The sequence below is a fragment of the Benincasa hispida genome, chromosome 7 (genome assembly GCF_009727055.1).
Source record: "Benincasa hispida cultivar B227 chromosome 7, ASM972705v1, whole genome shotgun sequence".
In the NCBI taxonomy this organism is placed as follows: Eukaryota; Viridiplantae; Streptophyta; class Magnoliopsida; order Cucurbitales; family Cucurbitaceae; genus Benincasa; species Benincasa hispida.
Window position 1 is genome coordinate 42,633,440 of NC_052355.1, and position 24,012 is coordinate 42,657,451.

At 35.7% G+C, this 24,012-nt stretch overlaps 2 protein-coding genes and 1 pseudogene across 4 annotated transcripts; 1 reads left to right on the forward strand and 2 right to left on the reverse strand.

The window, feature by feature from the left end:
- Positions 1-904: 904 nt before the first annotated feature.
- LOC120081514 (putative pentatricopeptide repeat-containing protein At1g13630) lies at positions 905-11,723 on the reverse strand. 3 transcript variants are annotated; one of them, XM_039036465.1, is made up of 4 exons: positions 11,586-11,723; positions 2,052-4,237; positions 1,572-1,772; positions 905-1,449 (listed from the first exon to the last, which is right to left on the reverse strand). In XM_039036465.1, the coding sequence occupies exons 1-2, from the start codon at positions 11,623-11,625 to the stop codon at positions 2,187-2,189; spliced, it is 2,091 nt and encodes a 696-aa protein (XP_038892393.1). In that variant the 5' UTR covers positions 11,626-11,723; the 3' UTR covers positions 905-1,449; positions 1,572-1,772; positions 2,052-2,186. The 3 variants fall into 3 exon arrangements, with proteins under 3 accessions (XP_038892393.1, XP_038892391.1, XP_038892392.1); XM_039036463.1 differs by lacking the exon at positions 11,586-11,723 and adding an exon at positions 4,574-5,246; XM_039036464.1 differs by lacking the exon at positions 11,586-11,723 and adding an exon at positions 4,574-5,246 and having other exon boundaries at positions 1,567-1,772.
- Positions 8,559-12,371, forward strand: LOC120081515 (DNA-3-methyladenine glycosylase 1). The gene is made up of 5 exons (XM_039036467.1): positions 8,559-10,420; positions 10,956-11,013; positions 11,099-11,182; positions 11,266-11,407; positions 11,492-12,371. Exons 1-5 carry the CDS (start codon positions 10,060-10,062, stop codon positions 11,768-11,770), a joined length of 924 nt encoding a protein of 307 aa, XP_038892395.1. The 5' UTR covers positions 8,559-10,059; the 3' UTR covers positions 11,771-12,371.
- A 6,347-nt stretch (positions 12,372-18,718) lies between these two features.
- Positions 18,719-20,641, reverse strand: LOC120082241 (annotated as a pseudogene).
- Between the last annotated feature and the right edge of the window lie 3,371 nt (positions 20,642-24,012).

Below are 24,012 nucleotides of genomic sequence, written 5' to 3' on the forward strand. Positions count from 1 at the left end.
ACTCAATTACGAAACAATTATATTTTTCCACCAAAATACATGTCATATTCCAATAAAATGGACATTTTTCCTTTTATTTGACAATCACTTTTTAACCCTCAATTACTTATGAATTGATTATATATATATATATATAATCTTATTAACTTAATATTATTGTAAAAAAAAAATAATATATTCTACACATAAATGTTCAAACACTCAATAATTTAACAATTTATGTTTATATAATATGCATCGTCAAAATGAAAGTGTATAGAATATTTAACTCTCATATCATAATGATGTTCAAAAAGTGATAATATAGTAAAGTTACATTCTTTAGAACATCACAAAATAATACAAGACAGCCAAACATGTGTCAATTTTTTTAAAAAAAAAAAAAAAGTTCACAAAATATATAGTGTTGGGTTGAAATATTAGGTAGTCAATCTAAAGGGTTCGAGCAAGTAGGTGAATACAATACCATTTTTATGTTTGTTCAGATACAGCGAGGAAATAGTCCATCTTTTGTATATCCATGCCATTAATAAGAAAATGGAAACCCAAATATCCCATTAAAAAAATCCTACAGATCTAACAGATTCTTAGAAAATCGAAACCCAAAAATCCAGGGAAAAACCTACTCGAGACATCGAAACCCAAAAATCCATTGGACAAAAAAATCCTACAAATCTAACATATTCTTAAAAAAATCAAAACCCAAAATCTAAGAAAAAAAAAACCTAAACAAAAAACCCTACAAATCTAACATGCAGATAAATCTGATTGGGCCAAATACTATGCAAACAAACCCACCTCAGAAAATCGTGAGAAAATCAAACATGAAAGGAACAATAAAATATGGGGAGAAGACAGATCCAAAACCCATCACAAAAACTTCAAAAAAAAAAAAAGGTAGATCTGAACAAAAAACCGAAAGAGGAAGAAGAAACTTAGTTGGATCTACAACAAATAATCACATACGTAGTAAAATCATGAAAATAACCTTAAAAAAATATACAGAGAAGAGCAGAGAGTGATTCAACAAGAAAAGACCCATGTGATTGAGCAAAAGAAGAGAATCTGAGGAAGAAAAATAGAGATAAAGAAGACGAACCAGACAGATGAAAAAAAATGAAAGAGATAAGAACGGGAGTAATGTGAAAAGACTGATGAGGGAGCAAGAGAAATGACAGAGAAGAATTGGGAGAGTAATTTCAAATGTACCAAATTAAGGAAGTTAAATTGGGAGTAAAACGGTGAATTTAATATCTCACTGTTTTTATTTTATCAGTGTAAGCTCACCCAACCTAACTCTCCCAATTTTACCAAACGGCCTTTAAATCCCTTCAAGTATCCACGGTTGGTGTTTTAGAATTTGGTTTCCGATCCGAAGCAACCCTCCGCCATATTTAACAAATACAGACGGGAGATCTGAAACTGATGCTCCTCAGGCTCCGAGAATTCCTGCACAACAAAATCGCTTAGAAATATGTCTAGAGATTTTTTTCCCCTCAATGACAACAGTTGGGAAGGGGCTTGCACATCAGAAGATCTCCCATGAGGCTTTGAGAAGCTATATACCTTACCTCGAATACAACTAGTTGCAAGGAATCAAGCTCAGCTTATAGTTGTTAGCACAGCTCGTCATAAGCACCCACTCAATAAGTCTGCTGCAGCCTCCAGGCTGGGAGAGCCCCATGAGGGTCATTGACATGATTTTCCTTTCGTTGATTATCTGCGGCATAAAGTTTGATATATTCCAGAGAGGGAAATTTAACCTCTACACCCTGCAACATAACCGAGCAAGTCATATAACTGATCGTTAACTTCCTTTGAAGGTTTTAGCAAAATGAAGAGGAAAAAGAAAAACCTTAAATTAAAGGTTCTTCACTATAAAACAAATGAATGATTGCTTCCTAACTATGAAAGTCCCATGAGAAACTCAGAAAATGAAAGTAGTTTGAAAATAACAGTCAAGAGTTTTGATGTGCCATTGTCACAGTAGTAGAAATTAGAATCTAAGGGTAAAATCCATCATTAAATTTGATTTAACTCGTAACGCTCACCTGTACCTCGTGCTAACCTTTTATGCCAAAAAGGACAAGTTATCTGCAACAGCATATGATGTGATCAAATGATCACACTTATAGATGGATCAATGTGAAATAAAGCCATATTCAACCACCATAGCAAGGAATGGATCAATGTGAAATAAAGCCAGATTTAACCACCATAGCAAGGAATTCAAACACTGAACTGTTATCACCCTGTTGATGGAAAGCATTAAGCATTGTCTCACAAATTTCAGAATCAGGAGTTTCGCCTTCTGATAACATCATAACAAAGAAGTGCTTCGCTTCTGTAATTAGACCTCTTTTGCACAGCCGATTAATGATAGCGCTATAATCTCTAATCGAAATAACAAAACTCTTAGCCAACATTTGATTGAAGAACCCTAATGCTTTAGAGACCTCACCCTTTGCACAATGTGCTTTAATTAGTGTCATATAAGCAACTTTTGTCAAGCTAATATTTCGATCCTCCATAGAAACTAGCATTCGATCCACATCCTTTAGGTCACCATACATACAAAGACCATTAATAAGTACGTTATAAGTTACCTGGGTAGGATCAAGATTATGAAGCAACATCTTATTATAAAGCTGGAAAGCTTTGGCAATGTCTCTTCCCTTGCAAAAACATTGGATAATAGTATTATATGTGACCGGATCTGGCATTAGACCCTTTGCATACATATACTCTAGCAACTGGAGGGATTCATGCATCTTATTCTGTCTGCAAAGTCCTTTGATTAGTACAGTATAAGTTACATGAGTTGGAACGACACTGTTTGCTTCCATCTCATGAAGAAGATCAAACATTTCCTGCATGTTCCCCACTTCGCAGTACGCATTCATTAGGGTAGTATAAGTTACCACACTAGGTAGCAATCCATTCAACCTAATGACTTCCATCATCTTTCGAGCCTCCATTAGGTCTCCCCTTCTGCAGAATCCATTGACAAGGGTGTTGAAAGTGACAATACTTGGAGTGATCCTCCTTTCAATCATTCTGTAATATAGCTGCATAGCCTCAGTGATATCACCAAGTCTTACGTAACCATCAATCATAATATTATACAAAATAACATCCTCAATCAGATCCATATGAGTCAAAGCATCAAAATATTTTCTTGCCTCAGATATATTTCCATTCTTAAAAAGACCCAACAGTACAGCACGTTGAGCAAAGTAGTTTGGAAAAATTCTCTTCAAGCACATTTGTTCATATAGTTGGTAAGCCCTTTGAACAAGCCCTTGCTTGCAGAGGCCATGAATGAGGATTGAATATACTATAAAATCAGGTTTCAAACATAGAGTTTCCATTTCATCAAGCAATGTCAATGCTTCTTCTATTTGTCCAACTTTACACAAACAGCTAAGTAGCACACTGTAGGAAATGATATTCAACTTAAACCCCCTTGAAAGAGTTTCTTGCCGCAGTTTAAGAGCTTCCTCAATATTTCCCATCTGACAATGTCCACACATCAGTATTGTATACGTCACAAGATCTGGATTTAGACCTTTTAGCAACATTTTTTGGACAACTTTCCGGGCCCCACTCATCAAACCAAGCAGGAGAAATCCTTTGGCGAGTGTGTTGTAAGTTACTACATCAGGTTCCACACCATGCTTTTCCATGTCATCTGTGAATTCCAGAGCTTCGTCCATGGAACCTGCTACACATAACCCATGAACAAGAATATTATAACTGTAGGAATCAGGAAGAAGTCCATTCTTGACCATCAAAGAAAGAAATGACCTCGCAACATCTATCAGCCCCACTTTGCAAAGCTTTGACATAATGGTATTAATAGACACAATAGAAGGTCCATCTACTTCATTACTGTCCTGTAGAAATGAAATCGCATCCTGTAACTTGGATTGCTCGCATAGGCCATGTATAAGTATTGATGTAGTATATTCACCATGAGGAGCTCCACTAACTTTGATCTCATTGTATATATCCCACATAATATCAGTGTGCCTCAAGTTATGCAATAGAGAGTTATAAGTTGGAACTGAAGCTTGTAAATTTAGATCCTTCATCTTTGCAATAACAAAGAGGGCGTCATGAATCATTTCAAGTCTAGAGTACGAAAATGCCAGCATATCCCATACTACACCATTTGAATCCCAATTCCTGAATTTGTTCAAGAGCAGGTCACAAAAGGTAGACGCAGAACCCAACCCTAGCAGAGAGTAAATATTGAAAAAGACATAAACAACACAAAATAGAAACTCCAATATCAACAAAAGAAAAATGGGTTAGTAAATTCAAGATAAGAATGGTCCGAAAGCATTGTGCTCTTCAACTGCAGAAAAATGTGGGGAATTAGTCCCCCATTTTTTGTGACTCCGGAGTATGCATATTCTCATGATAATTCTAAATCTCTTAGTTAAGTTCAGCCAGTATATATATACACTAGACATTAAGAAAGAGAATTCCCGACTTGTCTGCTTTTTCCCAGTAGCGCCCCTTAATATCAGCCAATCAATCATGAGAAAAGAAAGGCCAAGAACTATACCTTGCTCCTCAAGCAAATGCTTTAAAATGGAATGCAACTCCTTGAATCGTCCTTTACCAGCTAAAATATGAGAAACAGCAAACTGGGAGAATCCAGAATGCCGAAATCCGTACTCGTTTCTTAACAAATAGAAAAAAGCCACAGCAACCTCAGAATTCTGAGTTCTCAAGCTAGCAAGAACGCCATCCACTACAGTTTCACTCAAAGTAGAAACAACAGTTTGAAAGCTACATCCACCAACATATGCTCTAAACCCAAGGGAATTCAAACCTGTGAGAATTTCATGAACTGGGTCGTTCTGGTTCAGAAAGAAGGAGGTAGTGACGGTTTCCTCTTCGACCCGGGCGGCAGAAACTGAAGGCCTAGCAAGGATCACGGAACTAAAAGAAGCCAGTATCCCGCATTTCCTCAGAAAATGTAATGGCTTCCATTGATGAATACGGCTAAGCATGGAAATGGGAGCAGGATTGGGAGAAACCCTGCCGTCTTCTCGTCTCCCACAGTGTGAAATTAAGATGAACAAAGTTGGGGATTAGTTGGAGGGATCATAAAACAGCCACAGCTGACTTAGGGTTTTAGCGAAACGATGGGTTTCGCGGCAATTTTGAAAGGCAGCAGCCATCGTTCTGGGTGCGGCCGTTTTTTAGCCATCGATACGAAGATAGCAAAATAATGGGAAATTGATCGTGGTATAAGTGATCTTACAAAATTACCATTTTTTAAATTCAACAAATTACATTACGAGATTGGATTAAAAAATTGAAATGTTATGTAATCTTTCCAATTTTTTTCAAAACTAAAAAAATTACACTACCAAATATTACACAATTTTAGAAAAATTTGAAAAGATAATTGATAAATTATTTAGATAATTATAAAATCAATATAAAAAAAATCGTGTAAATATTAATTGAAAGTAAGATTTGCAAGATTTTATATAAAATTTAGGAAATATAGCAAGAGGAAATTCAGGAAGAAATAAGAGTTGGTATAAGATCTAGAGAGATTGCTTGTCATTTAAAAAAATTACGTGGAACTCGGTGTTAATTCAGGCAAAATAACACCAATTTGAGCTTTCTTGTGAAATGTCAGACATAATTAACACCAAATTTCCATATATTTTAGCTTTCTCGGTGGAATCTCAGGCCAGATTAACACCAAGTTTCTATATATAGTCAATCTCGTCCAAGATGGACTGAGAAGAACTATACTTATGAATTTTCAAAAAGCATGCTTGATAACTGGCAGAAATGCCAGTCATTATCACCGCAAGGATTCTCCCATGCAGGAGATGGCTCTCAACTGCTTGGGTCAAGGGACTCGCCCTGACCATTGGAGCTTCCAGCAATTGTTGGATGCATGATGGTTGACATGCGCCTAAGACTGCTTCCAGCTCATGCGACAGATAGCCTTTCTATCTCGGGGTCAATATTTGACTTTCGACGCATCGCCTATACTTCAAATATTGTTTACAACTTGATCGCACAATCTACAATACACCTAAGATTGAAAGGGTGCCTGCGAAAACACAAAACTTAACAAAGCATTAGCTGCCAAGTCCCCGGCAACGGCGTCAAAAACTTGTTGATTGGAAAATGGTATAGGTGTTGTACACGCAATCATGCGTTGTGCATGGCTTAAGCTATACGTTTGTACCCATGCGTCAGAGGTCATGCGTTGGAATGAAAATGCGTTAATCTAGTATGCAACGACCACGTGTTCCTATCACAAGTTTTCTTACGCTCGCGCCAAGTATAATGCGAACGCAAGTTTCTCGGGTAATCCGAGGTCAAACACAGGGACTTGTCACTCAATAATGCTTATGAAGCAATGTGTTTGAGGCGATGAATAAAAATAAAAAGAAGAAGTTTAATGGATTTACACACTACTCATACTCCTAACTAAACAGATTGAGTAATAGAAGACTTGCGATGAGAATAAGTAGATACACAACAACCATTAATGCATAGTAATGTTTATTATCTTAAATCGCTCGAGTAATCCTAGCTCGTCACACTAACGCATCGCACACCTCTCGGTGGTTAGCCGCATGACTATATCTCTATAGTGCATGGTTGCATCGAGCATAAGATTGTGCCTATCTCTAGGAACAATGCATACTTTGCTTTAGTGCATTCTATCTCTTACCTTCTCAGACAGTTAGACACGGCTATTTAACTTATAAATAAGCATTGCAACAACTCATAGAAAAGCGTTGCTACAGCCTTTCACCAAGCAAAGAGGATTAACTCACTATACTCGCACAATGCACACCTCTCGATGGGTTGCTACATGCGTCCTATCTCTAGGCTACATGATTAAGTATGCAATCGCCTTTGATAAATAAACGATGAAGGTAAACGATGATAAAGATAAAGATGATGAAGAAGATGGCATTGAAGGAATCAAGATATGCATTGATTACAAAATGTCTTAATATCTTAAGCTAAAATGTAATACAATACAGAGGTTAGAGGAGAAATGAAGGACTCTGCGTCAAGGCTGCCGGTGGTGCTATGGATGAATGGTGGAGATGTCTCTCTCGAGTTCTATCTCCGGCGAAAGCTCCGGTCGTCACTCAGTCTGGTTTGTGGAGATGAAGAATTCTCACTGAAAATCTTGCTCATGCTCTCATCTGTGATCGCAAACCTCTGCCTTGAGGCAGAAGTTCGGATGTCTTGAAATGAAGGTCCAAAGGGCTATTTATAGAATTTAAATGTCGACAGCTATCATGATTGTGTTATGTCTCATGCTGCCTTTGTCGCGGTATGAGAATTGTCACATCATCTTATCTTGTTGATACTCCCAAGGTATGTGTCCGAATTTGATCCAGCTGAAGTATCAACGCATTCTACCCATCTTGTGATCGCCCTTCTATTATGGTTATCACTCCGTAGCCGCAATCTCCAAATGATTACTGTATTCGCTTGATCACCGCAACTTCCATGCGATGGATGCATTCGATCACCACATGCATCCATCTATGCAATAGCTCGATTTTTAGCGCATGCATTTGATTGCGATTGCTTATTTCCAATGCATGCGTTTGATTCCTGGGATAGCTAAAAAAATAGACACTTTGGCACGGAGTAACGCATAATATTAGGGTCAGTGAGGATTTATGTGCTAATCGACGCAAAACTCAATTTTTGACAAATTCTAAGTATTATCACCGCATTTTCTACTTGTTAGCCCTCATAATTCTAAATAAAATACTTATAATAACTGGCATTTCTGCCAGTTATCAGTGCTAGTTCTGTAATATGAAAACTTAAACATGCTATTTCTGACGATTGCAATTTCTCCCAAAAGACTAGGGGATTTTTTTGCACAAATGACCCCTGGGAGGAAATGAGATTTGTCTATTTTTTGAAAATGAAGTTTTTTTTATCTTACATTACAGTTTGAGTGAAATTATCAACTTTGCAGCATGTGCCCTCTCTTTTCCCATTCATAAATCATTCTCCTCTCTCTTTTTGTCTTGCTCTGTTGTTCTCTAGCGCTCTTGTTCTCTCTCTACAATCTCACTCTACAACACAAATTGAAGTTGGTCACATTCAAGCTGCTTGTGTAACTCGCGCGAAGTTGGTGCATGGTTTCGCCAAAGTTAGTCAAATTGGGGAAGCTATGGTTAGAAAAAGTAAAATAAGGATAATGTTGAAAAACTGCTTGATAACGATGTTAGCAAGAGATCAAAATTTTTAAATTTTAAAAAATGGGACAAATATCATTTTGAGTCTTCAAAATGGGTCTATCAATTGTCTCATAGCATAAATACACTATGTTATTTGAAGTTTTAAGGAGACTACCATAACTTAACTTTCTCAAATCTACATCTTATTACAAATAGTGACTGTTAAAAGATAGTCACATTGTAACGACTTATTAAACGATATGTTTTTAGAACTTAGGTTCAATGACCTATTTAATTTAAGTTATTAAAATTTTATACTTTAGGGTGTGAATTTAGTATCCTAAATTTAAGTCTTTTAGTACAATAAATGTGAGAGTAGAAATTTAAACCTCCAATCTCAAAAGAAGTAGATGCTTAATTGGTGAGTTGTGCCCTTATTATAATTTGAAGGTTTAAGTAAAGAATTTAAAAGTTAATCGTATGGAGTGTGTTTGTAATGCATAACAAACTAGCCTACATTTAAGAAAATTGTGTGAGAAAAAACTCTCCCTAGATCATACATAGTAACCCGGTGAGGATAATGGTAGATCCAGACCTTTATATTATTTATATGAGAAAATAACTTTAAACGCATTAAAAAGAAAGGGAAAAACACGAGAGTAAGGGAGGACTTGGTAGGTTGCCACTAGACTAGCAAGTTAATTTTTAAACTTAAATGAAATATTTTTATATAATATTTAGATGCTAAAAGTTGAGAGGGTTAGACTTAAGATAAATTTAACCCTATAAAGGATATAATAGAAATGACTTTCTAAATATTTAAATACACTTTTTAAAGCACTCGGAAAGTTAATTTAAATCAGACTTAAATCTAACTAACCCATCAAAATGTTGATTTAGAGTTGTAGGGTTTACATTGATGTTGACATAAGACACTCATAAGAGGGAAAAAGAAACTAACTCATAACAGGGGATAAAAAACTACAAACAATCTCATCTATTGCAATTTAAATTGGTAAGCTTTGCCATAATTTGGAGAACATTTTGATCCACACATACAAAGTATTTTTTCAATGCTTTTCCTCCCCTTTTTGAACATATAATAAAGTATTGTATCAATGTATTGAATGTACAGTGGAAGGTGAAACATATGAAACACCAAAATATATATATAATGGAAAAGAAGATGAAGAATGATGGATGGCATGTCTTAATCTATGCAGGCAATGGGTTTGCCTCAAACTTTAAGGTAAAGGAGTAGGAACTAAGAATGTCTTGCCTTGATAGGCCCCATTTTCACTTGCTTTGAGGCAAACTGTACAACTAAAAGAGGATTATTGGCAGTTTTATATTGCCATTTTCAATACATTCTAATGCTCAACTTTTACTGAAAATGGTGTCTACCAGTTGTGAAAAGCAACTGTCCAAACACCAAAATTCTAAACCCTTGGTGGAAACTGAATTTGGTGGGTAATTTTGTGATCTCTGATATAAAGATTTCAATCATAGACAGAAATGGAGAACTTTAGTGTAGTTGATTATGGTAATTTGGCTACACAATTGAGGAAATTTTTAGTATAAAAAAGTGAAAACATGTCTTAAATAGAAGATATTAGTCCTAATATAATAAACTTCTTAATTAGATTTTGCTTGAAAACTAAGTAGCAAATATGGTGATCCATAATGTTGAAGCTCACCTTTCACCAACCAAGTATGGTAAGTGTGGGAAATATGGTAAACCAACTCAAATATTAATTCTTCACTCAACACTTTCTCATTTTCCCACAAACCTTTATAATCTCAATCCACTTTTGTATCAGATTGTCCCATTAAGCCTTATCTTTTTTCCAATATGTCATCCAAAGCCACTGTTAGAAGACAGATTTTGGAGAGGCAAACATGTCCTAAAGAGAAAGATAGGACAAGCCAAAACATTTTATCCAAACACCTTAAGAAAATTTACCCAATTGGGCTACAAAGAACCACTTCATCACTGTCTTTATCTTCATTATCATTGTCTTTGTCCCAAAATTCAAATGACTCTTCTCTTACAGACTCCTCAATCCAATTCGATCAGAAAATTTCGTACGCAATTCGCCTTATTACGCCACCTCCTGAAAGAAGAGACGTCCCATTGCCTAAAAATATCCAACAAAGTCAAGAACTTGGTGATGGGGAATTGAGGAGGTGCAACTGGATCACCCATACCAGTGGTAAGATTATGCTTACACAAGTTATAATATTTTACACGGCTAAATGCTTCCTAGCAAGTGATAATATAGCATTGTCCATGAGAAATAAGTCGGATACTAAAACAAAGTTTGTTTGGAAGTTCAGACTATTGATATGTGAAATAATGCATCACTCAGGAAAGCAGTTGCTACCGCTGTCATATTTCTTCAGAAAATGAGATTGTGGCTTCTAATAATAACTACAATATAGTATAGTTCTAATATGGACTTAGAACTGGCACACCCCATCCCAGGTCACCCTACTGAACCTAGGACGTGATGACAACAAACCTCAAGTTTTGACATTAAGTTTCATTGTACACTTGGGGTTTACTATTGTCACATCTCATCGCAGGTTCAGTACAATGATCTAAGGTGGGGTATGATAGAAGAGCTATATCTTCCTAAAAAGAAAAGAAAGAAAAAAGAAAAAAAGTAGTTTCTCTTTATAGAATACTTTCCCCTCGTCCTAAACTACTTCATGATTGATGTTTTTTCTCTCATGTACTTGACACAGATAAAGCCTATGTATCTTTTCATGACGAGTGTTGGGGCGTCCCAGTATACGATGACAAGTAGGTTATCTGTGTAACTTTTCATTTATCTTATATATCAATTAATAGATTTGTACGTTAACTTTGGAGAAAAATGACCATTCAGCCGACTTTTTGAGCTACTCGCACTATCTGGAATGCTGATGGACTACAATTGGACTGAAATTGTGAAAAGAAGGGAACTATTTAGGTAATATTTACTTGTCCAGTAACACACACTTTATGTATTTCCAATCTCATAATAAAGATATATACACATTTGGTTGGTCACAGGGAAGCTTTTTCTGGATTTGAGCCAAGTATTGTTGCCAATATGGGGGAGAACGAGATAACAGATATAGCATCTGACAAGGCCATTATGCTTGTGGAGAGCAGAGTGAGGTGCATAGTAGACAATGCCAAATGCATATTGAAGGCAAGCTAGATCAGCTCATCTGTTAATCAGTTGTTTGAAAGATTGTATAGTTAATGGAATAACTGGTTTTTAATTCAACTGCAGATAGCTAGAGATTTTGGATCATTCAGTAACTATATGTGGAGCTATATGAACTTTAAACCTACAATAAACAGATTTAGACATCCAAGAAATGTACCTCTGAGAAGTCCCAAAGCAGAAGCAATTAGCAAGGACATGGTGAAGCGCGGTTTTCGGTTTGTTGGGCCAGTGATTGTCTACTCATTCATGCAAGCAGCTGGATTGACGATCGATCATCTTGTCGATTGTTTTCGGCACAGTGATTGTGTAAATCTTGCAGAAAGACCATGGAGACATATCTGAGTTCAAGCTTTCTTAATTTCCCTTCAAAGTTGTGGTTATTTTGTGAGCATTACGTTAAAATATAAATAATTATATATAGAGAAAGCGATGAAAACTAAGATGGAATTCATCAACTCTTTATTTATCACTTTCTGTTAGAATGGCCAATTCTGCAACTGAGCTTAGAACCTTATCATCAACAAGTGCAGAGCTCACTGTTACAAGGAGCGACGGTAATCGACAAGTTGAAGCTGGTGGAGAATAAGAATGTTGTATTTAATTTGTTTAATATTTTATCAAGAGGTGTTTCAAAATCCTCACATTATCCTTCTAATATATGAGAAACTAATTATTTTAGATGTTTGGTGTGAATCTCTTGAGTTTCATCTTATTACTGTTTCAGAATCTAATCACATTACATGAAAGAAATTGGCTCAAAATTGCTAATCTTTGAATCTTTGTGCTTTCTCATACTTTCTAAGCAACCCCTCGCTGTCTAGAACAGAGAGAACTTAGAATGTGCTTTAGTTCATAAAGAACATCAAAATACAACTAAAATCAATCAAAGCAGACATATAAAAAAATGAAACCTAATTACAGTTCATAAGGACCAAATATGTAGTGCAACCTTCTTATATTGTCGCTCGCCTTGAGAAATGTGGATTGAGATTCACATTGGCGATCTGAGCTTGGTCCTTCATGTTGGCTGAGAATCGAAGTCCATGGATCATTACTCCCCTATCCGTTGAGTCAAAGTCAAATACAACTTCGCTTCAACAATGATTTGTGTTTCAAGTATTCTTGGAGGTTGTTTTGGGCTGATAACCTGATGGCCCATGGGCTAGAGCTCACCAAGCCCATCAGGCCCACAAGTCCAAAAAGGGAAAGCAAGGTCCTTGAGAATTGTAGAAGTCGAGTTGAGAACCAAACACATCCAAAGTACTAAAACTCTGAGTAGGCTGCCAGATTGTCAAACCTACCTCGATGTCTCTCCACTGACACAAGAAAGACCTCGTACAGACTCTGGAACAATTGTCAGAGGATTAATACATTCGGAAGGATCATACCCCAATTAAAAGGTGCAAAATCCTACTATGTTCAGCTCGACACTACTTCGACTCAATAATAACTTAATCATGAGAGCATGTTGAGCAAGCAACCCCATTGGTGCAAGATTCTATTTTATAGGTTAGCTCACATGCAAGCTAAGACACTTGACAAGAATAGTACATCAGCAAAGATTATCATCAAAAGCCCATCTATCATTTACATTTAGACTATAACCTGAGACAGTTTGAGTTCTTATCTTATTCAAAAGAATATGATAAGTATTGGATTTTATGTTCTAAAACTCGTAGTTTGTAAATTAATAAACATATTTTATTTTGTTTTTCAATAAAATTGTTATTGAAATTGTAATCTTAAATCCAATAAACTAAGGTCCTAAGGCTATTTAATGTAGTTTGAACTTTATGTAGTGACATAAAGTGTGGATCAAGTTCAAATATATAGCCAAAATGGTCTATAGTATATTAATAAGGTTGGACGCCTTATTCTGGGGATACTATGAATGCGACCCATTTTGTAGTTAGTACAAACGATGTGATCCTAAATCGTTCATGTGGAGACATGAAAGTGGGGGCATCCTATGTAAAGAGTTTACATAAGACTGAACCATGAAATAGTCACTTTTTACGTTCTAAATGTCGTTTTATGTATAAAACTGACTATTTCGTTAATTGATGACCTAGGTAACTTAATCTTAATCCTGAGCTAACTATGAATTCCTGTTCACTCGAAATTATCCTTAGATCTGTATAGGTGGGGGCAGCTCATTATCGCTGGCTGGGAACATAGGGTGCAAAACGGAATTCACTCCTACCCGTTATAGGGATAGTAGATAGGTTGTTCCCTTTAGTACTGAATCCAGGTCTTGAACAAGGGGCCCCACCCTCTCCTTGGCCCGAGAGGGGTTCGGTTTATAGATTGGACCTTAAACCAATTGTTCATTAGAAGATCAGTGGAACTTAAGGAACAAGATGTAGTCTTGGGGGTAAAACGGTTTTTATGACCCAGTCGAGATTACGAACAACCTGTGAAGGATTAGCTTACTAATCATGGTTATATCAAATGGACACAAATATATCTATAGTGAGGGGAGTGCAACTACGGGACTATAGTGGAATGACTCGTTAGTTAACGAATGTTGATTAGCTCCATCTAAAGAGTTTAGCCAGCTAATCTTAGATCGTTGGAGCCCATGATCTATAGGTCCATTAGGTTCCCCTACTAGCTCATATGGAATAAACTTAAAATAATATGATAGAATAATTCGAATTGTTCGAACTAGGTGAAGAAAGAGAAACCGACAAGTATATGTGATATAGCGGTCGGTTTTTCAGTTTAGAGATACAGCTTTAATGTTTAAATGTGATTTAAATATCAAGAATATGAATACATTCATATTCGGAAGCTCGGAAATAATAGTAATAGTCAAAGATGTAAAAAGTCCAAGAGTTGACTTTTGAATTTGAAAAGTCAAACTTTGACTGACCTTATATTCAAATGTAATTTGAATTTCGAGAAAATGAATGTGGATTCATGCTCGGGAGGTCAAAATTAGTCAACATGGAAAAAATCATAAAAAGTCAAAATGTTGACTTTTTGGTCAAAGTTTGACTTTGACAAAATGACTATTTTGCCCTTTGACTAAAGTTAGTGGGAAAATCTAAACTTTTGTTGGATAATTCCACTAACAAAATAGTGAGCTAGGTGTTGGCTTATAGTGGAGACATTAAGCCTACTTAGATAGTGGATTCTAGGTGTTAAGTTTTTATGAATTGATTGCATGCAATTTTTGCATGGCCTTTTTCTATAAATATGGGCTTTGAATTTGGATTAAAAAATTTTGCCCATTTTTCCAATTTTAGTTTTAAAATTTGGGCTGGAAAAATCACAATTTTGGAGAAAAGTTCATAACCCAAAAATCCATTTCCTTTTCCATCTCTTTCTCTCTCTCGGTTTCTTCATCCACCAAGTCCCACAATCCGATTCTGAGTTTAGAGAATGGTAGGTCAACTCTAGTGGTGGTCCAAAAGAGTTTAGGTCAAGATTCAGCAAGGAAAAGTTGTTTTCGAGAGCTTCAAACGTAATTTTTAATTTACTGTTTTTTCCTTCATTTGCATGTTTTTTTTTCCTTTAAATTAAAATCAATTAGAGTGTAATTAGACCCTTATTCCGCTGTGTATGTCTCGTGTTCCATCAATAAGGAGTAGATCGATAAGTTAAGTTGTGTTGTCATATTATATTGAGAGAATTGTTTTTACCAAAATTCAAGATTCTCGACACTTCAAATTGTAATTTCATCGAATTCATCCTACTAGAAGGATTTTCTTAAAGAATCTCCGTCTTCTCCGATTGCAATGGACTAAATATCTCTCAATTTGTAAAGGGACCAAAATATTCAAAATTTATTTTCATATATGATTCCACAGAATTATAGAGAAGGCTTCCAACATTCTGTTGTATTATGTATGAGATTGCTTAAGCTTCTCTCCAAGGAAAACAGTAAGATAGGTTTCAAGCCCCATGGTTGTCTCTATTCTCTTCCTCTCAATTAATGAATCATTTTAGCTTGGATTACAAACCATCCAAGAATAAAACAAGACCCCCCCACTAAATAGACAGGTTGCCAAGAAAAAGAAAACAAAACAGGTCAGATCAGAGAACTAGGCTCCACCTCAAATGTTCTTTCACCTGTCATAATCTCTCTATCTACACTTTTCCTTTCCCTTCCACCATTTTTCAACCTAACTTTCTTGATTAGTTTCATGTTAATCCTAATAATGGTTAGGTTTGTCCAAGAAATAGTGACTAAATTACATATCCCCACCAAACTTTAACCTGAATTTTTAAAAAAGTTTTCTGATGGGTAAGTAATGAAGGAAATCGAACTCGAGATTTCCATGAGCAGCGGAATGTAGATCATTCCAAATTACAATCATGAATGAATATTACAAATTACAGTCATAAACAAAACATGTGGTTATACCATCAATATAAAAATTACAACATGAACAACTTCAAATGAACAAGTAGAAAACTCTACGAACATTTGTAGACTCGTCTGCACGCTTCTTGCTCACGAACGCTCGAACACAACAACCTCAAACGCTCGAACAACACAACCGCAACTCTGCACGAACACTTCGCGCTCGTCTTCAACGATCGCCTTGGTCACAAACTCCTCAACAAGAACACAAATAGCCTCCACAGATCATCGACGATGTCGAGTTGAGTATGACACCACCAAGAATGCTACCTTGGTATTCTCGATGTGTGAATCCAGAGGGTAGGTTTTGTTCGGACTTGGATTGAAGCAGACAAAGGAGGAAACACCGATCGTGTACACGATTGGGCAAGTGGGAGATGACAGAGACCTATTGTATAGGTCGATGCCCAATCATTTAGCTAAAGCTAAGCGATCGTCTAGCAAAAGCTAAACGGTCATTTAGCTCATCGTTTAGCTCAGTATCTGTCGCCTACAAAACACTACACGATCGTTTACTAAAACACGTTGTCGCTTAGTAAATCGGTATCTACTTGACAACCGACGTGAGTTTTTTTTTTCTTCTTCTTTTTTTTTTTTGAGAAATCTCAAAAACAATTTTCAACTCTTTGTAAAAACTTACTAAAATTAGGAAAACAATTTTCCTTTTTAACTCACGGTTATCACTAATAACCACCCACTTAATTGATTATTAAAGAAAAAGAATTAATTATCTAATAATTAATATTATTATAAATATAAATAATAACCAACTTATCATACTATATTTATAACCTATAGTTTTAATATTTCATCTCATGAAACATATAAACCATAATTCTTTTTCTATTTCATGGTACTTAATGTAAATTTTATTTACATCAATCTTCCACTAGATATATCTCATACATCATACCGATTATATCATATATAATAAAAATACCTCTTGTCAATTTGAACATTTCAAATCAACACCAAGAATTGATCCTCAACTGAATCTATTGAGCTACCAAGGGGACCTTATGGACCTGTAGCTCGAAGCTCCAACGATACGTGAATAACTGACTAAACTCTTTAGTCACAGGATCCACCATCTGTTATCCTTGTTTCGGGAAAGAAGTGAATTTCATCTTGTGGATTGAGTTCCCAACTCCCAGATCAGATAAGTCCTCAAAAAGATAAACATGTTGAGTTGGCAATCTGGCCATTCTGACCCATACTAATCAAAGGGTCGCCCTCAAAGGCGGGAGTTCCCAAAACACTCAGGATTGAGATCGTGTCACCTATGGTCATTTAGGTGAGATGTAAGTCTTTAGTATCAACGACATTATATACAGAGTCTAGTCATCTCGTGGTCCAAGTCTTATACAAACTCTTTGTATAGGACACCTCCTCTTGCACATCTCCACATGAATGGTCAGGATCTACGATCTGTAGTAGTTTACAACACTTGTAAACCTCTACAAAGCGGGTCGTATCCGTGGTGTCATCAGGATCAGGTATCCCACCTTAATCCTTATATTACAGACCTATTTAGGTTATTACTTAAGGCATGATCCACTTATATATCACATATACATGCTTAAGTTCACATAAAATAACCAAGGAGCTTTGTTTATTGGATATGAGCTTTGTTTATTGGATATGAGTAAATGCCAGAATTAAATAACATTTATTTTATTCATCAAACAATGTGTATCTTTACAAAACAACAAGACTCCGAGAGAATTAGGACACTAATCCCAATAAGTAGAATCTGAAGTTCGTTAGATAGCACTGATCAAATAACGAAACCCAATAAAAATAGAAAAGATCCAGCAAATAAACTAATACAAATCAACTCGATACAATCAATGATCGAAGATTGATCATAATATAATCAATTCATACATCATAGATAGTAGGAAGGAAGAAAATATCAAAAATAATGTAAAAAAAAGGAAGAAAATATCAAAGGTTTGGTACAAATCTACCACTTGGATGAATTTCAAATTAACTGGAGTCTAATAATTCATTCATGGGGCCCAAAACCATCAATGATACTTCTTTACTGATTATAGCGATCCTTACTTGTTTCTTTTTTCTTTTTTTTTTAATGCAATAAAGAATGGATTTAATCATATTTTTCCAATAATTAATACTTAATACAAGAAAGAACATGACTCCTATCCTTGTCGGATTATACAGGTTCAAAGAGTTGAGCATTACTGAAAGAAAACAGAAAAGAGAAAAATCGACAAGACGGCATGAAAGAGATCAAAAAAGAAATCTATGGACGGTAGCCAACTGTATTAAAAGGAAAAGGGAGGCAGTACAATCAAAAGTCCTGAGGTTATCAATTACATAGAAGCATGCCAATAAATATATTTTAGTAATCAAAGTAGCTTAATTATAATTATTTGAAAATTTCTCCTCTAAAATAGCCAAATTATTCTCCAAACTAAACATAATGATGAAGTCCAGAAAGAATATAGTCAACAAAAAAGAAAGTTGGCATCATATAGCATATTGGCACACTACATCGTGGCTGAAGGAAAAAGAATATAAGAATAAAGTTAAAGCAGGTACAAAACATAAAGTACCCTATTTACATTGCACCTCTTTTCAGGGTTTTAAGTTGCATACAATTTATTTATCAAACAAGTTCACAAGTCAAAAGAGGAAGAAGAAGGGAGGGAGGAAAATACCAAGGAATACAAACAAATTCTACTCAGCTGGTCTCACTTAGCTGATGAGAAGAATATATACAGCAAGTTCCTCAAATTGAGCTCCAACTATGAGCTCCATATCTGGAGGATTAAAAACCCACAATTCAAGCCAATCCTAATATTGAGTCGTCGATCACTTCCATAATTCTAATGCTATTATTTAATCTATAATATACTCTATCACAACATCATATTAAACTGAACCTCATCATTTCAAAACTGGCAAGAAATACCAAGTCTCTGCCTTTGCCTCTGCCCCATAGCCGCAGATTTGCGTTTGGCAAATGCTGGGCGAAGCAGCTCAGGAAATTTATCCAGAAAAAGTGAGCACTCTTCCTCGTTCATATCCCCAAGCTTAACAAAGCTGACATTTGGAGGAAACTACTCAGTTGCACTCCTGTGCCCTGCAAACGTGTTGGTAATATATCCATATTTGGGTTTTGTGACCTGGTACTTTTGGTTTTTCTGATTCTTATCACCCAGTATGGTATTCTTGAGAGACATAGAAATCTTTGACACAACAGAAATGGGTTCAGAAGGTAGATAGGTGGTTGTTTCTTCTCGCTCCTCCCCTCCTCTTCAATGCTTTCCTCCAATTTCGAGAGTAGATTGCACCCATGCAGGCTTCCAAGTCCACCAAACTGGTAATGTGATCAGCTCAAACACTGATCCGCTATCATACTTGAGTTATAATCTAATTCTCCATCCTCACAGTCTAAGTCAAACTGGAATTCCTCATTGCTCTAATCAGAAATGGGAGAAGAGAACTCCCTTTCTACTATAATCTGCCTAGCCTCAAGACATACTAGCTCAAGTTCACTGGGTTCCTCCTCTCCACTACGAAATTCTCTACTCATCATCTCACCAATTTTAGCAAGATAGAGACCAAAAGCAGCAACTTCCTTCAAAAAAATTGTACACAGTACCAAAACCCGAAGGCAAGCTTCACGGATCATTGGTAGCTCCATCCTAAACATTTCACAATCTTTGATCGGATCAAGATTTTCAATATACTTGAGCTCATCATCTAAAAATGGGATTGATGCTTGCAGCCAATGAATTCACTCAAAGTTCGGATCCTCTAAAGTCTTTGACAAACAAAGACCATGATCTATAAGAATAAGCTCCACTTGTCCAAAACTTTCTATTCCATCAATTTCCGAACTAAGAGATTCCCAACATGCCTATCCGTATTAAAAAAAAATTCTAATGTCTAGAATGCCTATATGATGAACAGCAACGACAGGGAAGCTAGAAGTCCCATGATCATTGGCATCAAAATCATGTGGAATAAATTGCTGGAAGAAGGCAAATTTACTGACTGGCTTTTTCTTGTATGCTTGAGGCTTGTTACCATTCACCCAATCATTCACATTGAAGATTGAGTGAGTGATCTTCACCAAGGCTGTAGAAGGCATGTTTGCAAAATGTTCATAGTCAAGGAGATAAGCTGAAACTTCTCTAAATCCAGTCCCACCAACACACACGGATTGTTTAAATCCAAGTTGTCCAAGAGCTTTTTCGACAAAACCTTTTGGATTATTTGGTGCAAAAGGTTCTTCATCCGTTGGCTTCACAATTGCAACACTTTCACCTTTCCCATTCCTAAAATAGTATGCACCTCTAAGCCCACCATGAACAGGAATTGGATCAATACCCAACTTAATAGCTTTCACAATTTCTTTGACCAACCGTTTCATGCCAGAAAAACGATATGAATGCCCTAATATCTCAATAGGTCCACTCTGGTCTCTAAGCCGGAGATCCTTTCTAGTGGGTGAGAGACATGGAGTCGATGAGCTTCTGTGCAAGAGATTTCTCGTGAGGAGAAAAGGAGAATCATTTCGAATGGCACTAAGATCATTCTTTAGTATCACATCCTCAAATGTCAACGAGCTCTCCTTTGTGGGAATATTGAGGGCAAGCTGCAACCTCCTTTTCACTATATGAGCATTGTCGCTACGATCTAATTCCATCCCAGGACACATCCCATATCAATTTGCACAAAAACTTGCCTTCTTTCAACAAGCTATTTCTCATCCATTCCATTTTCGAGCTGTAATCCCTACTGAGTGGGCTCTTGAGTGCTGCAATCGCCATTTGAGTTTGAATTGGACTGTCCAACTTCCGTGACATTAAAAAATGAAAGAAAATGAGGAGTGTTTGCAGCCAAACGACTGAGATGGCCGAGGAAGAGAAATGAATTCCCTCCCAAGAAGGCGCCCAACTCAAAACAGAATGTTGGTTGAACAAAACCAGAGTTTAGGTCCTCAAAGAATCATTAATAGATAGAAGAAGCCTCAATCATAACCATCGTTCTCAAAGAAACAAAGTTCCAAAACCGAAGAGACACCACAGACAAAAGGAAGAAGTCGAAAGCTACAACTACATATCCATTTCGCCAAATTCACAACACCAGATAATCTGCGGAAGTAAAATAAAGACGTGAAAATCAAAACTTGATGAGAAGAAGCAAGAATATTGATACATAATGAACTTCCATCGGATGACTATCCCCAGGAAGGGAAAAAAATGGTGAATTTATCTAGACTTGACAATAAGAACCCCCAAACCTTAAGCTGGGAAAGAGATTTGACAAAAAAAAATGTATACACCAAGAAAACTACATGTTGCATTATTAATGGTCCTTTTCCGTAAGAAACCAAAATTTATCGCAAGATCATAATATCAATATTTGCAAAATCCCGATAGGATGAACTCCACATTCTTCGATTAGCTTACAGGTCACCCAAACTTAATAAAAAGAAAAAGGCGAACAATGTTCACTTTTTAAGTAAAAAAAATTCAAAGGCCCCGATGCTAAATTTTCGAAAATATATTCTTCCATAGATAAAGAAAGAGGAAGAAGAATAAGAAGGATATCTTCTCTAACCACTTCATTTTGTAAGCAAACAAATTATCGAAACGAGATCCTTATTAACGTTCAAGTACAAATCCCAACAGTTAAACGAAATCTGTGAAAGATGCACTNCTGGAGAGAAGATCCAAAAGAGACCAAGCTCAATACGATGTTCCGGAGTGGAGACTAATCAGAGAAATGAAATTCAACAATGAGAAGCAAGTAAAGAAAGAGAATCATTCATTGAACACATACTCATAAAGAAAAAAGATAACAAGCATTACTCAGTGAGAATTAAAAATTCAAACAGAAAACTCACCGGAGTTTTATAGAACTTTCAAGATCTGACAAAAGATCAAACCAGATTCACCACAAAAAATTGTCGCTATTTGTTAACCGATGCGGGCAAAAACTTTGCAAAAAGAAGAGAATGAGATGGCTTTAATGAATCAAATCAAATTAAAATCAAATCCAAGAACATGGCAAAAAAGAATTATCCGAGCTATAAGTAAAAGAAAAAGAAGAAGAAACTCAGACAAAAATCCCTTCACAGTTTGTCCTTTCTTTTTATTCTTTGTTTGCTCTGTTTTTTTGTTTGTGTTCTATTGCCTCTCAGGAATTTGCCTTCTGGGAACGTTCTTTAACTAGAGTGAAAAAAGCCTGGTTAAAACAACTAACCCTGGTTATATGCCGACTCACTCTCTGGCTCTGGCCTTTGCGATTCAAACACTCTGAAAGGGGAGGGAGAGCTGTTGGATAATGAAAGATATTGGAATTAACGGCCGTAGGACGAAAATGGATGGTGACGTGGAGGTAGAAGATTCGTCAGTGACATGGTAGGGTCACCATCGAATAGTGGGACACCTGGTGTCATCAGCGACTGGGTAGGGCGGGTTTTCTTTTTTGGGTTTGGGCTTTCGAATCTGTAGTTCTGTGTACTACCTAGTTTTCTTCCCGATCTGACCGTCGATTTTAACGACCATTGAATTTACCAAAATGTCCCATCAAGCCGAATATATTGTTTTTTCTTCACTGGATATGGATTTTTTTTTATTTTTATTTTTTTATAGAGATGACCCTTTTTTATGGACGAAATGAAAAATAGGTATTTTTTTAATTGAATGAAAAGTTGCATCTTAGTTGTATCAACACCAAGTGAATTTATCCATTCAACCTTGAAAACCATTTGCACACTGTGATTCATAAATTTTCTTGATACTTGATGCTCGATGTTCTACGCCCTATGTTTTATGTTATATACTTGTTATTTTCTACTCGATACACGATACTCGATGCTTTACATTCTATGCTTCATTGAGAAGTTCACTCGATGTTCAATGCTCAATGCTTGATTCATAAGTTCACTCGACACTCGATGCTCTAATGCTTTATACTTTATGTTTGATGTTTGATACTCAATGCTCGATGCAAAAAACGTAAAAAAAAATGAAGAATAAATGTAAACATAAGGGAAAAATAAGAAGAAGAAATACAAAAAAGAAACAAGTAAAAAACAGAAGACGAAATGCAGAAAAATCATAGGAAAGAAAAGAATCGCAAAAAAAAAAAGGAAGAAGAAGAAACTAATAAAAAAAAGGGGAAAAAAGAAAAACGCGACAAAAGGAAAAAAACAGGAGAATAATTCATTTAGGGTTAAAGTAGTAATTTCACACGATGATGACATAAGCAGAATGTCAAAATTCATTGGTTTTAAAAAGATGGCCACTTTTCATTTGGGCCCCTTATTTTAGGTCATCTATGTCATTTTTCCTATCTTAATCTTAATTAAATAAAATATAACGCTTAAAATTACATCACGACAAACTATTCATATATTTGGCAACCTAAGGATAGTTTAATTGACATTAACTTGTAATATCAATCTCGTAGTCTAAGAGTCGACCCCCTACCTTTACATTAGGTAAAAAGTTTATTTATATATTTTTATATTGATATTTTTCACTTTAGGCATGTAATTCTATGGTTTTAGTTTTAATTTTACCTACGAGATTTTATATCGATGGAGAGAGTTGAATCATGTGTATGTCTAAATGATCTTTTTCTTATCTAACTAATTTAAAAATATTGGTTATATTTTCAACCATCACATTACCTTGTCAATTGTTCCCGTCCTCTTTAGAATAATTTCTTAAATATTATATGTTAAATAAAAATTTAATCCAAAATTTAAAGGCTAAAAGCATATTTTATCGGATGTCCTTAAATCAAAAGTATATATACTTGCTTAATATTTTAATTTAAAAAATAAAAGCATAAACCTTGGTTCAAATCTCATTTTAGCTCATAAATTTTTAGATTTATTTCACTTTTAATTTAGATTTGTTTACCAACATCCAGGCATAGTACAGGAATTAATGCATTTATTTACCTTTTCTTAAAGTGGGGGCTCAATTATTTTCATTTATTGTAATAAACAAAAATCTATCATCTTTCAAAATGATCAAAAGAAAAAAATATATTAATTTATTTTATTATTTGTTATTATTTTGTGACCTCATTTTGCCCATCCACTTTTCAACACGTGTACAACCTCGATACATGCATATACATCAGCATGTTATCCTGATAATTAAAGGTTCATTGTTGATCGAATCTGCGCAGCTTTAACTTCTGTTGTGTTGCCGTG

What these genes read in the sequence shown, in the direction of transcription:
- LOC120081515 (XM_039036467.1), top strand. Translation starts at nt 10,060, where the DNA reads ATGTCATCCAAAGCCACTGTTAGAAGACAGATTTTGGAGAGGCAAACA. An exon ending in CTGGATCACCCATACCAGTG is followed by an intron (nt 10,421 to 10,955) that starts GTAAGATTATGC and finishes TACTTGACACAG; the next exon opens with ATAAAGCCTATGTATCTTTT. An exon ending in GTCCCAGTATACGATGACAA is followed by an intron (nt 11,014 to 11,098) that starts GTAGGTTATCTG and finishes ATGACCATTCAG; the next exon opens with CCGACTTTTTGAGCTACTCG.
- LOC120081514 (XM_039036463.1), bottom strand. Translation starts at nt 5,024, where the DNA reads ATGCTTAGCCGTATTCATCAATGGAAGCCATTACATTTTCTGAGGAAA. An exon ending in GCATTTGCTTGAGGAGCAAG is followed by an intron (nt 4,238 to 4,573) that starts GTATAGTTCTTG and finishes ACTCTCTGCTAG; the next exon opens with GGTTGGGTTCTGCGTCTACC.